Below are 18,117 nucleotides of genomic sequence, written 5' to 3' on the forward strand. Positions count from 1 at the left end.
CCGCCTCCCTAACCTGTTCTTCCTCCCACCTATCCCCTCCTCCCACCTCAAGCCCCACCCCCATCTCCTACCTACTAACCTCATCCCGCCCCCTTGACCTGTCCGTCCTCCCTGGACTGACCTATCTCCTCCCTACCTCCCCACCTACACTCACCTTTACTGGCTCCATCCCTGCCTCCTTGACCTGTCTGTCTCCTCTCCACCTATCTTCTCCTCTATCCATCTTCCATCCCCCTCCCCCTCTCTCCCTATTTATTTCAGATCCCCCTTCCCCTCCCCCATTTCTGAAGAAGGGTCTAGGCCCGAAACGTCAGCCTTCCTGCTCCTCTGATGCTGCTTGGTCTGCTGTTTTCATGCAGCTCTACACCTTGTTATCTTAGAGTTTGTAAACGGATCAATCCACGGAGTTACTAGTACCTGACAATAATCCACCTGCATTCCAAGAACAAAGTTGAGCTAAAATTGGTTGTATTGAAGTCATTGGTAATAAGCCGTGATTTGTAAAACAGCAGCCTTTCCATGTATTCCACATTCCGTTAGACAGACAGAAATCTGATCATTGCACAAAACTTCGAACCTTAAATAATCCTGAAGAGCGAGTGAACTAGATTATTTGCACCGCGTTTTCACCTCGATGTTTAAAACAGCAATCTGCTTGTTAGATTGTTAAACGCACACCATGGTTGTGAAACGATTACTTGTCTGGGTAAAGGGTGTTCTATGACTCTCAATGGGAACGAGTAAAATTACCGGGCATTTGTACGAGAAAGTGGCTGAAATAACATTTGTTTGACTACTTCAGTAGCTACCTGCAGTCTGTTATAGGATCAACATTAGAAGCTCTTTGTTGTTAAGAAAACGGTCATTTTTTTAAAAGAAGGGTTCTATTATGTCATTTCCAGATATATTTATTTATGGTTCTCAGGAGACCTCCAATAATTACATTATAAATGATTGACTACATCAATAGACAGCGAGTTCGCTCTATAATGTAACTTCAGCGAACAGTTCAAACATTCCTGTCATTATAATTTATGCACAACACATCTTCCTTATTTACTTCATGAAAGATAAAGGAAAGGAGCAGATTCTAGCGGTACTAGTACAGAAAATTCCCAAGCACTGAGTCATGCCCTATATTGCCAGCCTTCCATGTTGAAGCACGTTGGTTTATCTCTGTATACGGCAGCGGATCCCATACTCAGTCGGTGTACAGCGGCCGGGCTGCCTCTAACCATTGGGAGGAGGCAAACAACACCACCCACAACAAAAATCTGTATCAGCAGTTCGCGAACTTTGCACCGACATCAGATCTTCGGGTGTCGAGTTAAACATTGAAACGTGCCCTTCGCTCTGCAGAAGTCTTGAGTTACTTCAGTTGCGCATGCACCAGATGGTGCTGTGCCGTGTGGCGGATCGTTGTGCATATTAAGAGGGACTGCATTTAGTTTGGTCGCTGTGAATTAATTTTCAACCAGGGAAAATGAGCCGAGAGTATCGACTTGTCTTGTGCGTTATCGTGAAGACTTGTTTAGTGTGTAATTGCTGGGAAAGTCTCAAATTGCTACATGCTTGACAAGTGATGCACGGACAACTCTCCATTCTCATACATGATGTATATTTTCAAGTGTACATTCCAATGTCAAAAGCATCTCTTACAAATACACTCTCTTGTATCTGCAGAGAGCTCAGGTTGTATTACATAACCTCGGCGGAAACATTACGTTCTAATCTTTATCTTATCTGGGTTTTCCATAACCTGACATTTCACAGCCGCTGGGCACTGAGTCAGCAGCAGCCGGTTCAGTTCTTTCATGTGCGACCGCAGAGTTGTGCAGTGCATTCTTCATTTTATCCTGATAAATATCATGTTTATTGTTGCGGAAGCTAGCAAGATAAGTTCACGGCAATGTGTGAATGACCCGAAGCACTGTTCATATCCATATTGATGTATCCTTCATAATTAATGAGGATGCAGTAAAAACATTTTCTGGAAACCTGGTGGATAACATTGATAATTATTGCGGTTCTCTAAAGCTTAAGTAGTAGTAAACAAGTATCATGTTAAATTGATAACCTTGTGTGACAAAATATGTTTTACTATTAAATATCTAGATGATGTAATCATTCATTACCATCCATGCAGCAAGACGCGTGAGAAACATTGTAGAGTGACTGACTATTGATGGATGGACGTTACAGGGAGCTGCTAAAATCAGCCATTTATATAAGCATCAAGATGCTACTAGATTTTTATATGTGCTGGTATCACAAGAAATAGGCAGAATTCTGTACTAACAATCAAATTTCCTGCACTCCTTGCGTAGCTGTTTCATGTAAAATTCTCTTTCAACTTAAGTAGGTGCCATAAATCGCACAAAAATAGTCAATACGAAAACAAACTAGAGCATGCAGCGTACATTGTGGTACTGCAGATGGTTTGACGAAAGGAGCTATTATACATTGAGAGGCCGTTGCAGAGAGGCAAAGGTGAATTCTGGAAGTAATATCAATATGAATTATTAGCCCTGGGGTATAATATTAATTATTGAAAAAGTACATTTTGTACCACATACACTTTATTTTTAAGATATTTTATTCAGGTTTATCTGGAATAATGTTTGTTCATAAAGTGCATTTGTGACATTGTCCTGCAGCCAAAAAATGTATAGGTTATCATTTTTGCCTAATAAGTAAGTGAACTGAGCTTTGATCCCCGTGGTTAAAACTATTGTGATACATTACTCCATTTCATTTATAATTTTGTTGCAGTCTTAACAGTAGTAACAATGATGATGAGTTACTTGTCTTTTCAAACACGCTGATGCTTGTGATCAACAACAGACAAATGCACAGTTGCTGAAGTTCAAATAATTGGAAAGTTGACTTCATGCAACATCTAAGCATTTCAGGTGTTGCAAAAAGTTTTGAATGCATTTTATATGTACAATTCTTTACAAATCTGTCATATGCAATTTATGAAGTTAAATCAGTTTGTTTTAAGTTCACAATTTAAATTATTTACTAAACAAGAAATAGTAGATAACGGAACCACCCTGTTTGTAAGTTATGTCTGACAATAGTGGTTCAGCATAGCTAATAGAATTCCTTAAAATAAATGTAAGCAAAAAGTAAATGTAAAAGTAAGTACAGGAACATTTTCTGAATGTTATTAAAAAGTATCCAATGTTAATAGTCAAGAGCAGATGGACAGGACTAAACTATTAAGCAGCACCTGTTCTGCTGTTAAGTTGGATCACAGTGATCTGTACTTCAGTTTCATTTATCCCCCTGTTCTCCATATCATCTGGTAACAATGTTTCTGAAAAGATAAATACAGTGAGTTTTATTTCAATTTGCTATACATTTAAGACTTTTTTGAATGGTATTTAATTTAGTACAAAGCTTGCATAGCATTTTATATGTTGCTATGAAGCCTTGTCAGCAGACAGATTAGCAGAAACATTGTTTGCTATCTTTATTTAATATTAAAAAGAAACTATTGATATCAGTCTTGAAAATTTAAATTGACCCAGTTTCAAAGTACTTTGTAGAAAGAGAGTTCCATGTTTCCACTTATTCAAGGTCAATCATTGAAAGTACATTGTCATCATATATCACAGCTTATAAATTGACTTTTGAGCCTTTAAAAATTCATTCCAGAAACAAGGGTAGTAGGCACTGCCGATGCTGGAGAATGTGAGAATTATTTACTAAACAAGAAATAGTAGATAACGGAACCATCCTGTTTGTAAGTTACATCTGACAATAGTGGTTCAGCATAGCTAATAGAATTCCTTAAAATAAACGCAAGCAAAAAGTAAATGTAAAAGAAAGTACAGGAACATTTTCTGAATGTTATTAAAAAGTATCCAATGTTAATAGTCAATAGTCAATGTTAATATTCAAGAACAGAATCTTCTTTCTGAAGAAGGGTCTCGACCCAAAATGTCAGCTTTCCAGAAACAAGGGTTGGTTTATGTGCCAAGTACAAAATATAAGCCTGCACAGTTGTTGTAGATGATCAGCATTTTGCAATGTGAAAATAAAAAAACAACTTGCAATCCAGATTAAGTCAACCTGGCATGTGCTATTGAATTGGTTAATTCTACAACCATATCTTTAAGCCAGTGCTCAATGTACACAGGAAGGGCAGGCAACTTCAGTCCCAAAAGTCTCCAAAGCCCCTGGGAAAATTCAATCCTTGGTGCGACTGATCAGAGAAATATCAGTCAGGCTGGCTGAGTGGTTCACAGTGGCTCAGTGTTTAGCACTGCTGCCTTGCAGCACCAGGGACCCAGTTTTGATTTCATTCTCAGGTGCAGTGCATACACTACACACTACACACATGTTCTCTCTGTGTCTGTGTGAGTTTCCTCCCACAGTCCAAAGATGTGCAGGGTAGGTGAGTTGGCCATACTAAATTGCCCATAGTGTCCAGGCATGTTTGGGTTAGTTGGGTTAGACATGGGAAATACAGGGTGGGAGAGTGGGTCTGGGTGTGTTGCTCTTTGGAGGGGTGGTGTGGACTTATTGGGATGAATGGCCTGTTTCCACACTGTAGGGCTGCTATGAATTTCTATTCCATGAAAAATGGCTTCTGTGCATAGGAGTACGTATCAGTTATTTTGGGAAAAAATAGTTAACATATGTCCATTGTCTTGTACTAATTTAAATATGCAATGTATAAGAATTTAGAAATTTCCTTGTGCGCTGTGGCTTTAAGTTCAATGGAAGTTGACAATTATTGAGAATATTGATGAAATATTTGAATTCTATTGCTGTGTATGTCCAAATAACCCAATTGTCAACAAAAATACAGAAGGGACAATGTGATTGTAATCAGGTTGTCATACCCCTGATTGTAAGGATGTTTTGATGTTCACGTATGGTTTTTGGTAAGGATCCTACACAGTTTACTAACACCAGACTGAAAAATTCTTTAAAAGCTGGTATGGCTATTGAAGGCATTAGTTTGAGTACATGCCATCTGACATGTTCTACAAAATTGCTGTACACCTTTATGAAATCCTGACCATGTGTAATACCTGATTATTGATGCTTGTGTTTTTCATATTCTCATTTTCATTTCCTGTCTTCTTAATTTGATCTCCCTTTTTATATAATTTTCTGCCATTTCCTTTGCTTTTTCTGCCATTTGTAGTTCTTTCATCCTGTCCTCATGGTCTAGCTGCTTCAACTATAACTGAATATCACCCAATTGTGATATTTCACTACCTGAAGTACTTGACCCTTTTTGTATTTCCTCTAAATCTAAGTGCTGTGCTGCTACTTCAATTATCTCTGCCTTTTTACATCTGTCAGGCAATGCTATCTCTATTTTACCTGCCAAATTAATTCATTTTGAAATTTCCTTTAAAGCTGCCAGTGACAATTGTACCACCTTTAGGAAATCCTTTTCTGTTTCCAATACCTTACCTTAATTGGGACTGATTAGCTCAGTTGGCTGGATAGCTGTTTGTGATGATAAAGTGATGCCAGCAGCTTGGGTTCATTTCTTGCATCAGCTGAGATTATCATGAAGGCTCTTCTTCTCTGCCTGCCTGAGGCACAATAAACCACTAGGTAGGATTATGGTGACTTTACCCATTTGCCTTGCCTTAAGTGCACAGTGGAACATGGCGTTTTCCTTCACCTGTATTATCTATCAATTCACATCAAAATTTTTGTTGCCACTGTTTCCAATCCTACCCACTTCAACTCCAGCATGAGCCTACAACCTTGTTACAACCTACTGGGACAGCATGGTGTAAATCAAGCCCTGCTTTTCTAGGAATCGAGCCAAATGCTTTTTTATAAGGATATGCACAGTACCCAATTTATCTGATTTTTAGATCAAGGTTGATAGATCGCATGGACCAGATTTCTGTACTAAATAAGTACAAGTAATTAGTACAAGTATAAGTAATTACACCATAGCTAAAAGTAAACAGATATAAAATGTTGGCAATATAACACTACTGGCTAAACTCTAATCCCGTTATAGAGTCCCTTTTTCACACAGACAAACAAATAGGGAAATAGATTATTTTGGAGGTAGAGAAATATTTGAAAGTCAGTTCAGTGGTCTTTGCTTCCTGATTCCAATATTGGAGTGATCCTACTTTGCTAGCCAAGCCCTTGGTTTTTAGTTGTCTTTCTCTGGAAGCTTCCACTAGTTTTTAAGAAATATATAGTGACTGATTCACTTGGAAGATATCTCTTATTTATCAATTTATAAGTCACAGTTTAAAGCAACTGCTGCAGGACAAGTAACTGATTTTCTTTAGGTTTAAACTGAGTTTTCTCATTACAGAAAACAGACAGCTACAGACAACATTAAACCCCTCCGTGTCATTCTTTCTCTCTGTCTCTGTGACTTGTTTCCAAGTCCGACCTGTCAACTTAGCTGAGAACAATCAGCTTTTTGTAAACAGCTCCTTGGCTTCTGATCATCTACACATCGCGGAACCCAGAGCCATAAAAAAGAGTTCACAATGGATATCAAATTTCTTGCTGTGAAATTATGTAGCCATCCAGCCAAATCACTGTTTATAAAAGCAATTATTTTCCCTTGCTATCCACAGCCTTTAAAGGCACAAGGATAAAAAGACGTGGTTCTTCTGAAACGCATTGCATTTCTGGTGATGATATAATTAGTTGATGATTATTGAGGACCCATTTTTATATATGCTTTTCAAGATCAGTATGCTAGCTAGCCCCTGTACTCTTGGATCATTTGGACTCAATATTTTCTTCAGGATAGACTCTTTTTTCCATTCTCACATCAGATTTTAACTCATAGCAAATTCCATTTCTGTAGTGCCATTAAATGATGTGTTAGCAAATGTTATGACATTCCTCTTCAAACTAGTTTGGTACTTGATCCTTTTTGCTGGAGGTCCCATTACTTTTCATTGTTAGCTATGCATGGTGTTCTTTGGGTTGGTGTGTCTTAAGTCCCCACGATCTTCTCTTGACAACAAAGCCCATAATGTCTGTTTGATTTCAGTCATTAAATAATAAGGTCAGTAAAACAGACATTTCTGAAATGAAAAATTGAGGCTTACTCCTTAGGAGAAAATGCAGTTGACATATGTGCTGAGTATATGCCTCAATATAATTTTTGATGCTAAAAAGTTAGTTTGACTTGTGTCCCAGGTCAACATGATCTATGGTAATTCAAATACTATTAAAGATATAGATGCTTAATTGAATATCACTGCACATGAAACTGAAGTGAGTGAAATTATATCTGTGCAAGTGTGTTACATTCTCCTTAAGATGAATTCCTGCTGTTGGATTTTTCTCTCAGGTTTTCTTAATATGTCAGCAGCTGGTTCTGTTTGCAGCTCAAAACTAATGTAAACCTCTTTTTGATTATTCTTTTATTTGCTTTTACAGTTAATTTACTAGACTCCAGAGCTGTAATGGGAGATCTGGGATGGATCGCTTATCCAAAGAATGGGGTAAGTCTCTCAACAAGCTCTTTGCCACTAGTTACATTAGCAGCCAATATATTAAGGATTTATTTCAAGGTCTAAAATAAGAAAAAATCAACTGTATCATGAGGTAATTTTAGATTATATTTTTGTACAAGACTTAACCAAACGCAAAGATCTGTTACACAAAGTGCATTTCAGCATGTCCTGTTTTCATGTTGAAGTAAAGGCAGCGACATTGAGCAGTCACAAATCAGGCTGCGCTATCTCAGAAAGTTTCCTAAATATTATAATTACACGTTACTGACCTATGTAAGTAGCAATCATTCTTGCTGACTCACACTGGCTCCCGTTCACCACCAATTTGATTTTAAAATTCTCATAGTTCTGTCCTCTTGTGCATTTCTGAATTGCTTCACCCCACAGTGGCAGTTGTGCCTTCAGTTGTCTGGATCCTTAGGCCTGATATTCCTTTTCTAAAAGTCATTGACTCTCCATCTACATTTCCTCAGTTAAGATTAAACAAAAAAGCAAAACAAAAGACCTCTGGATTCTGTAAATCGGAAACAAAAACAGGAATTGCTATAAAAATTCAGCAGGTCTGGCAGTATCTGTGGAGAGAAATCAGAGTTAACGTTTTAGGTTCAGTAAGAGTTTGTTCAGCAATTTCAGTTTTTGTTCCTCATTTAAGAATAGCGCTTAAAACCTACCAAGCATTTGGTCATTGTCTTAATGTCTCCTTCTTTGTGTCAATGTCTAATTGTGATTCTGCAAAGGGCGTTGGGTGATTTTGTGATTTTACTGATGCTATGTCAATACAAGTTGTTGTATATTGGAACTCATCTCAATTAATTTGGAACTACGTTGCTGTTTCTGGGTCAAAATTATAGAACTCCCCTTCTAGCTGGTTTACCTAGCCCCCAAGGACTATGGAGGCTTTGGGAGACAATTTACCATCATCTTTGTAAGGGCAATAAGCGATGGGCAATAACTAAATCTGTTAATTACATAACTTCAAAGACAATGCTTTTCTGAAGACATGTTTGAAGTTGCGGAATGGAAAACCATAAAACTCATTCCGAATTTCATTCTTGCTGCATATTCTTCAAGTTTTTTTTTGTGCACATAATGAATGTATATCAGAGGAAGTACTATTTACAAGTTTTCGTATTTAGTTGAAGTATAACATGTAAAATCTGTAAATGGAATAATCTGGATAGCAGAGCAAATTGTTGTAAAGGAATATTAAATTTAGCATTTCAAAATTGCTGAATTTTGGTGAAAATTGTTTACATTGTCAGAAAAATAAATTTAATCCCAGCCTTTAAGTGTGAAAGGTAATAGAAATTTCAACATGGCAAATTCTCACATTAAAAATATAAGGCAACTTGACAATTAAAGCTACAAATAATTTGAACGATATTAAAATCAATTTTTTATTGTTTCTAAAAAAATACATTTATTGAAGCTTCTTATCCTGCGCTTACCAGAGCAATAAACATTACATGCCAATGTAAATGGAAAACAGCAGTTAAGTTCTATGAGAGGAGAGGACTCATTGGTTCGCAAGTGGACTCTGATTGGTAGAGGTGTTGCCACTGAAATGCATCAGTTAGACAGTAACTGACAATTAACTGTAAAGCTTTATGTAAATTTTAAACAAAGCAGCTTAACTTTGAATGTCCAAGGAGAATGCTAGGAGAATGAACCAGAGAATGGATGTCAACTGTTTTGTTTAATTGAAACAGGCACACGCTACGTACATATTATTTCTATCTTCAAAGAACAGGGCCCTGTGTATTCATATATGCAGCTTCTAGTAACTACAAGTGTACTATACTGGAAGTATGACTGAGAAGTTATAAATTGTATGTCAGCATAATCCTTCGCTCACTCAGAACTATTTAGCAAATGTTGTCCAACTGTGGAATCACATCTAATGATCAAAATTGTACTTTGCAAAAATGTGCTGGTTGGGTATGGTCAAAAAGAATGCAAACACAGTCTTCACCTATTTCAACTCAACAAGTTAAATATAAACCATTGTCTGGTTCATTTCTCAGGTCAATGCTGAACCAATTGGAATTGGTTTCAAATTTAAACAAAACTTGGCATATACTTTCAGTCACCAACTAACTGATCATTTTTCACGTTAATACCTGTACCAATCAGAGTCCACTTGCCAACCAATCAGCATTCTCGTTTGATACATCGTTTTTTCCCTTAACACTGGGACTTTTGTCAATTGTCCCGATGTGTGCAAAATTTGCAATGTCTAATTCTTTTGCACTAAGTAACTATCAATGTTTATGTTTATTTTTGGCATATTGCAACCTTCCTTCGATGGGAAAGTTTGAGATCCCTCAAAGGAGCAAACATTTTGAACCTTGAAATGCAATAATAGTTCCTTCGACAATGTAGCCCATTTGAGAGTAGCTGTTAATTTAGTACGTGCTGACATCAAACCGTTCAGAGAACTCTAGTAATTTGACTTGCAAGACCATGCCGGTGCCCTATCTTAACTTTGGCACCATTTTTGTATGTGAAAAGACTGGAGACGCTTTGAGAAAAAAGACAGAATATCTCAAATTGTGATGTTGCTGCTGCCCATTTTAAGTTCAGATTCACAGATGCAATATAACTATGAGAAAGTCAAGGGCAAGCTGTTTCAGACAGGCACTCTGCATATAATTTTGAATCAAAATAACACTAAAAAAACCCCAGAAGTATTGATAGATGCCTTTTAATGTGGCTGTTTGGAGTGGAAAGATAATGAAGACATCTTACTTATGACAAAATGGCAAATGGAACTTCGTTCCCAAAAATATGCAATTTCACACGGCATTTTAAAAAGATTGTAGAATAGAATGAAAATCTGACAATGATGCTTTATTGTGAGTAAAAAAAAAATAGATTGCCTTTCATATTGTGTAACTCATTGGAGGAAAATTCCTGCACGGGAGGTTCTATTACCGTACCGCAAAATTCAATTTAATCTTTCAAGATATTAACCACAATAAATTATGTGTACCGTTAAAAACTCTTATGGTGATCAGAAAGCTTGTATGTAATTGTTACATAAAGCACAGTTTCTATTTTGAAATAACTTAAACAATACAAAATCATATACAGATTTTGCTAGAAATCCTATTTTCACTGGTCCTGGGAGATGGTAGCTGAAAGGCTGGCTAAATAATACTATTAAGATCAGCATTCTTTCCTTTGTGTCAGTGTTGGAGTGTTCGAGTTTACACGTGATTTCAATTGTGCTCTGATGTGAAAGAGATAACCTTGCAAACAACAATAAGGCATGCTAGTTGCCCCCCACAAATCCTTTCTGTCTTCCGTTTGCCTTTCAAGTACGTACCACTTAATGTGTTAAACCCATCAATATCATCGTAGCTTTGATTCAGCAGTTTTTTATTCACATTATTTAATCATAGTATATTAAGGGAGGTAGGAAAATGACATGGTTTGAAGGTTTTCAAACACTGCTCTATCTATTCCATTAAGTCACAGTAACTGAAATTTAAGACAATCATTGACAGGCTGTGAAAAAATAACTTGCTCATTCTCACTTAACCTGTGGTTAGCTAAATAACCAGGAAGCTTATAACGTAGCACACCATGTAGTGGCTTCTACTTTAATGGCTAGTTACTCATTGCCATGTCAGAAACTTATAAAAAACAACATATGTAAAACTTACATAAAACAAACATACTTCAACTCTGGGAGAAATATAAGACTGATTTCAAGTATAATGCACAAAGAAATGGCAGTGAGTTAGACCTGAATTGTTTTGGCCAGAAATTTGTCCTTCTTTGATGACAACCAGTAGAATGAAAGATTTCGGTGGGCCAGGAACATCTAGAATGTTCCTGCTGGATTGCATCAATCTGTGCTACAACTTTAATGTATTTTTTACAACGTTTCTTGACAAATTTACACCAGTCCCATTAAAGGCTGTGGATCAGCCGCTTGATGCACAGTTCCATGGGCAAAGTGTATGCTTCACCTGGAGAACATCAGAACTGCAGTAGGACTCCACAAACAGTGTAGGATTCCAACTTAAATATTTTATATTTTAGACGGGAGAGCTGGATGCTTACTTCAGAAGCCCAGGAAATTTGAGCCGATTGAATCGTGGTTGGCTAGTGCAAGGACCTTTCCCACCAGGACACCCCAGTCTACTCTTCCTTCACCCCAACAGCCCCCCACACAACCTCATGCCACCTTCCACTGCAAATGCAGAAGGTGCAACACATGTTCATTTACCTCCTCTCTCCTCATTATCCAGCGGTGCAAACACACCTTCCAGGTGAAGCAGTGCTTTACCTGCACTTACACAATCTAGTCTTCAGCATCCGCTGCTCACAATGTGGTCTCCTCTACATTGAGGAAATTAAGTGTAGATTGGGTGACCACTTTGCAGAATACTTGCATTCAGTTCACAAAAAAAGTCCCTGAACTTCCAGTTGCCTGCCACTTTCTCACACCACCCTGTTCCCTGGCCAACATCTCTGCCTCAGGCTTGCTGCAATGTTCCAGCGAAGCTCAGCGCAAGCTGGAAGGATGACACCTCATTTTCAGCTGGACCCTGCAACTTTCTGGACTCAATGCTGAGTTCAATAATTTTAGGGCTTGAGCTCTGCTATGTCCTCAAACCAGCCGCCAGAGACCAGGTCTTGATATCACACAGTCTGCTATTACAAACCACCCACTAACAGTTCCCATTAGTAGCTATTTACCTCCCAGCTAGATCGTTATCCAATCCTTTGTTTGTCCAGCTGTTCTTCTCTCTCTTTGGGCTCTATCTCCACCTAACACCTGCTCCTTACCTATACCCCTCCAACCCTATTTTCTGCATATAAAGTGACATTTTCCTGGCTGCCATCAGTTCTGAGTAAGGGTGACTTGACCCGAAACGTTAACTCTGATTTCTCTCGACAGATGCTGCCAGACCTGCTGAGCTTTTCCACCAATTTCTATTTTTGTCTCCTTCACCAGCTGCTTTTTAAAACTTTTCTCTGTTAAATTTGTTTCAACCCATAGCCAATTTTGTAATCTGGGCAGTCATCACCATGAAAAATGAAAAATGTCCTGAAATTTGCTTCATGCAGGACATTTTGCAATTAGCAGCAGCTTCATCCCACCAGCAGTGAGTTGAATTCAAACTCAGGCTTCACAGACGAAGCAACGGTGTAAATATAGGCCCAGATATTCCATGGAGTGACATTCACAATCAGATTGCAGCTCAGAAATAGTAAGAATTGCTGATGCTGGAGTCAGAGATAACACAGTGTGGAGCTGGAGGAACACAGCAGGCCAGGCAGCATCAGAAGTGCAGGAAAGTTGACGCTTTGGGTCGGGACCCTTCTTCAGATTTCAGCTCCATCCTTTATGTTAGTACTGAGCTCTGCATTTCTAGTCAGGAACTGCACCCTTAGAAATACAGAGCGCAGTTGAAATCAACTTGGTTCACCAGCAGTGGAGGATTATTGAGTAAGTTATATCATGCACCTTTTGCAGCAGCCAGAATGCTGTGTTCTGAGATTTAAATGTCCAGCCGAATAGTAAGTCACTTCGACAACTGCTGTGAAATGATATGTATGCTAGATAAAATGTGAGGTCAGCATTGCAGTTGGTTAAGGGTTCCAGGCTAATTGGGTGCTAGGTGGATAGACAGGGAGGGGAGGTATGCGTTGGGTCATACGTTGTTCAGGCTGGTAGATGGGATGTGTGAGATAAACATGCAAGGTGGTTAGGAACCATGCAGGATTGCGAGGAGATCTGGTCAGGTGTAGTTTGGGCTGGGAGAATATTGCAAGTTTGGGGTCAACTTAATAGACGCATAAGTTTTTTATAAAAAGTGAAAGAACTGCGGATGCTGGAAATCAGAAACAAGAACACCAATTCCTGGAAAAACTCAGCAAACTTGGGATGAATCTGTGGAGAGAAATCAGAGTTAATGCTTTGGGTCCATTTACCCTTCTACGGAACTGATGGTAGCTTGGAAAAGGCTGATATTTATAAAAAAATGATGGTGTCTGGGGTGTTTAGTAAACCATAGCTGGAGACGAAGCCCAAAGAGAGAAAACAACAGTTGAACAGACAAAGGAGTGATTAAAAGTCAGCCTGGGGGAATGAACAGTTGCTAACGGGGACTATCAGTAGCTTACAATGGGTTGTTTGTGGTAGCAACCCATGTGATGACACGGCTTGGTTTGTGGGGCTAGGGTAAGGACATGGCCTCAAGCCCTAAAATTGTTGAACTCAGTGTTGAGGCCAGAAGGCAATGGAGTTCCCATGCGCAAAATGAGGTGGTGTTCTTCCAGCTCGTACTGAGCTTCACTGGAGCACTGCTGCAAGCCCGAGACAGCAATGTCGGCCAGGAAATAAGGTGGTGCGTTGAGGTGGCAGACAACTGAAAGTTCAGGGTCTTTTTTTGTGGACAGAATGTAGGTGTTCTGTGAAGCGGTCACCCAGTATGCGTGTTGTTTCCCCAGTGTAGAGGAGACCGCACTGTGAGCAGCAAATACAGTAGGTTAATAATTGTCTGACCTTGCCTGGGTAACTATTAGCTTTATAGAAGTGGAACACTGTGAATTCTTTGATGTTGAGTGTTTTTCCTCAGAGGGTTCCAGAAGCAGGGAATTGTCCATTGGAATCTTCAATTTCCACAAGTCAGCTGCGTTCGGATTCTGCAGGGTGCAGAACACAACTTAAATCAGCACTGCTCCCACAATTATCTAGTTATCAGAACACCCAGGCCACAGTGTCTCATTTGCTACATATGCATAATCAATTTTACATTTCCTGTGGCCATTTTCCTGAATTCATGACAAGTCTTCCAAAGAAACTTTCAATTTTTTTTTTAACCATCTAACAGTTTAAATTCAACTTCATCTGAACTTGCATGCGTGCCCAGGACTGTGGTAAATTCGCTTTAGACGAGGTGATGCACAAATCAAATTTTTGAAATATGGATTGTATAGCTTCCAATATGGAATGGATTTTACATTTAAGAAAAAGATCAATTGCCATCTGCCAGCATGATTTCTGGAGAGACAAGACAGAAAAAAGAAGCTTGGAATGGTTTATTGTTTCTGAGAACTACCCCTCATGGGAGACAATTTTGATGGAACCTGAACAAGATCAATTATTATTTGCCTGTAATTTTCTCATTGTTTCCTCATTATGTGAGAGCCAGGAGCGTTTGACCGATAGTGATGCATAACTCCCATTCCCAACTGATTTCCTTAAATATTCACCTATACTTCAAAAAGAAAAAGGATGATGTCATGCAAATGTAGCCTTAAATTAGGACAAAAACCTATATACATTCCAGTACAGATAATGACCTCTCAAATTTCAAATCTAATGTTGCCTTTAGTCTTTGTGCATCTTCTATGTAGCTGTAACATTGTATTCCTCACTCTGTTCTATTACCCTTATCCACTTTGTCTGGTATAATCTACCTGTACTGCACGCAAAACAAAACTTTTCACTGTACTGAGGTACGTGTGACAATAATAAATCAAATCAAATCAAAATCAAAAATGTCAAATGCACTGTGTTTATTAAAGCACTTCCTTCTTTGTCTGTCCTTAGTGTAGGGTCCTTAGTATAAGCTGAAGATTTTGTAACAAACAGCCACAATACACTCTGTCGGTGGCCAGTTTATGAAATGTCCAACTCACGAATGCTCGTACTTACAAATGCAATTCCATACAAGGTTGTAATTTTAAAGAACAGACACACTAACATTTCCTGTTTACATTGTCGTGCATTGTGTTCCGACTTGCATAAAAATTGATTGCGAGTGTATTCCAGAACTGGACTCTTTCACAATTTGGGGACTACCTGTACTGGTTAGAGATCTGTATAAAACAGAAAGCAATATGTAACAGAGGTAGAAGATTTGCAATTTGAAATAACATTGTTAAAATTCATGTTATAATTGGGTATTGGCAGAGTTTTAACTGGCATGGGAAGAGATGGAAGTGGGTGGGAGAGGAATGGGTTCAGCTATGGGCAGTGGTCTAAAGTCCTGAAAGGCAGCATTGGGTCAGGAACACTTCCTGGGCAGGTTTCCAGCTGTTTGGGAATCTCCCAAAGAGTTATAGAGTCATAGAGTCATTGAGTTGTACAGCATGGAAACACACGCTTTGGTACAACTTGTCCACGCCAACTAGCTATCCTAAATCATCCCATTTTTCAGCATTTGGCCCATATCTCTCTAAACCCTATTCATGTACACATCAAGATGCCTTTTAAATGCTGTAATTGTACCAGCCTCCACCGCTTCCTCTGGCAGAGTTGTCGGGTTACAAAATTAAAATACCCAAAAAGGCAATGAATAAGTTTCAATACCTGAAATTTTGGTTCTTATAACCAGTACAAAGGTGTCCTGAGCTGCGTAGAACTCACTACAGTTGACAAGGCGAGAGTATCTGTTCAGAAACCAAAAAAAAAGACAGGGTGGGAAGCCTTTAGGTGGTGAAAGTAAATAGCTGTAGTCAGGACTAGGTTGGAGGCAGGTGCTCATGACTCTTCTTCTCAATATGTGCTTTCACTGCTTGTAGGGTGATTTCCATCACTTGTCTTGCACTTCACCCAACTTAACATGCTCATCCCTGCCATCAGCGTGTACTAGAGCATTTGGTTCAGCCTTGGACTTTTGTTGAGGAAAAAGAGGAGCATCATCAGTGTTAACTACAGCAGCAGGAGTAACACAGCTAGCAGCAAAGCTTCCAGCCGCTCGACCACATGCTACTCAACAGGAAGAGGGGATGGACCCAGAGATCTAGCTGCTCGGAGATGAGATTCCAAGGCAGAAGATCAGCTGTCTGAAAATATGTGAGCACTAGTGCCTCAGGAGGTTCAGACATTAAAGGCAATGCTTGGCTGTCTCATGTAGCCTCCTGAAACAAGCCCACTTCCTGTCACCAGTTGGGCATTTATCATCAGTGGCCCACCAGTAACTGGAGGGGTCCCTACCCTTCCCCATCCCCTTGGAAATCATCAACTCATTTCAGATGCTCTGATGCCATTACAGGACCCTCCAGTTAAGAATTTCAAGGCCTGGGTTGCAGCTTTCCCACGTGACTGTATCATTTCTATCGTTGCTGAAACCCTCAGGAAGCAACATAGAATTCAACATTTCTGATCCCTGCTAGGCATCTTTAACTAGAAATCCTCCGTCTGATAGTTATGTTCCTTCAGCTTGGCTACATTCTCTGTTTGGGCAAGAAACCTGGAAATGGATTCCTAATCAGAGCCATTGAAAAGTTGACTTCAATTATAAACAGATTTCTCATACACTACCTGCCACCTGGCTGCATTTCATTCTGTTTAAGTAGTAACTCACTCATTATTTGTGACAGATTTGAAATTCAGAAATCATCGGAACTTGTGTTTTCTGAAGAAAGTTTTTGTTTTGTAGTGTAATAATGTGATAATTTATGTTATAGAGTGTTTAGTTTTCATGTTCAATTATTTGAAGATCCTTTACACAACTAATTACTCATCTTTAAGGTAAAGGGATTTTGTTTTAGCTATGTGGGCAAAAATTCAGCTGTGCCAGTGGACTGTTCAACATAAATTCAGATTAGTATCTTTCTCATTCTAAAATGTCAGTTCCAGGGCAGTCAACAATTCATCATATAGGAATTCAGTACAGGTAGTAAATCTTTACACCAGCTCCAGGTTTGCTGTTCAATACAAAAATCAGTGATCTGTGCAATGGAACATAAGAATAGGAGTAGATCATTCACTTTATTGCAGCCACTATGCAATTTTAGGTCTAGTTTCTTAATCCCAGTTTTTGTTCCATCTCCGTATCCCTTAACACCCTTGTCAAGTATTTATCCAAGCCTCTGCTTTACATTTCAATTTGTTATGTTCTTCCCGAGCAGACTCTGCATATATTCTCAACATTTAACTGTCTTCGTTCTGAGTTGGAGAATATACTCCTTTGTCCTGGTTTTCAGCGTGGATGTTGATGATGGGAAGGGGCAAGAGTGGAAGGTCGGACATGGTTGAGGCCCCTGTCACCTACAGTGGGTGGGAAACCATGGATATGGAAGAAGGAAACCATGTCAGCAGTGCTGTTTGGGAAGGTGCCATCATCTGAGCAGACGTGATGTAGGCAAAGGGAGAATGGGATAGAGGCCTTGCAGGATGTAGGGTGTGACGAGCTGTAGTGAAGGTAGCAATGGAAGTCAGTTGCTTTTTAGTGGATGGCAATGGACAGTTTTTTCCCCGAAATGGAAGCAGAGAGGTTTAGGAAAGGAAGGAAAGTGTTGGGAATGGATGATATGAAAGTTATAGAGGGGTGGAAACTGGAGGCAAAATAAACAAATTTCTCAAAGCCCAGGCAGGAGCATGAAATGGCTCTGAAATAGTCATCGATGTCCCACAAAAAGAGTTGTGGGAGGGGCCCAGTGTAAGACTGGAATAAGGATTGTTCCACATACCCCATAAAGAGGCAGGCACAACAAAGACCCATGTGGGTGCCCATAGCCACTCCTCTGAATTGGCAGAAGCGAGATGAATTAAAGGAGAGATAGTAGGAACAGCAGATGCTGGAGAATCCGAGACAACAAGGTGCAGGGCTAGATGAACACAGCAGGCCAAGCAGCATCATAGGAGCAGAGAGGCTGACGTTTCGGG

General features: G+C 39.2%; 1 protein-coding gene across 1 annotated transcript in view; it reads left to right on the forward strand.

Annotated features, from left to right (window-relative positions):
- Positions 1–18,117, forward strand: part of LOC109932498 (ephrin type-A receptor 5-like) — a 305,440-nt gene that overhangs the window by 9,122 nt on the left and 278,201 nt on the right. Inside the window, exon 2 of the mRNA XM_048619959.1 lies at positions 7,405–7,469. Coding sequence (XP_048475916.1) covers positions 7,405–7,469 — 65 coding nt within the window. The remainder of the gene's footprint in view (positions 1–7,404; positions 7,470–18,117) is intronic.

The sequence above is a fragment of the Rhincodon typus genome, chromosome 3, assembly GCF_021869965.1.
Source record: "Rhincodon typus isolate 14 chromosome 3, sRhiTyp1.1, whole genome shotgun sequence".
Taxonomy (NCBI): Eukaryota; Metazoa; Chordata; class Chondrichthyes; order Orectolobiformes; family Rhincodontidae; genus Rhincodon; species Rhincodon typus.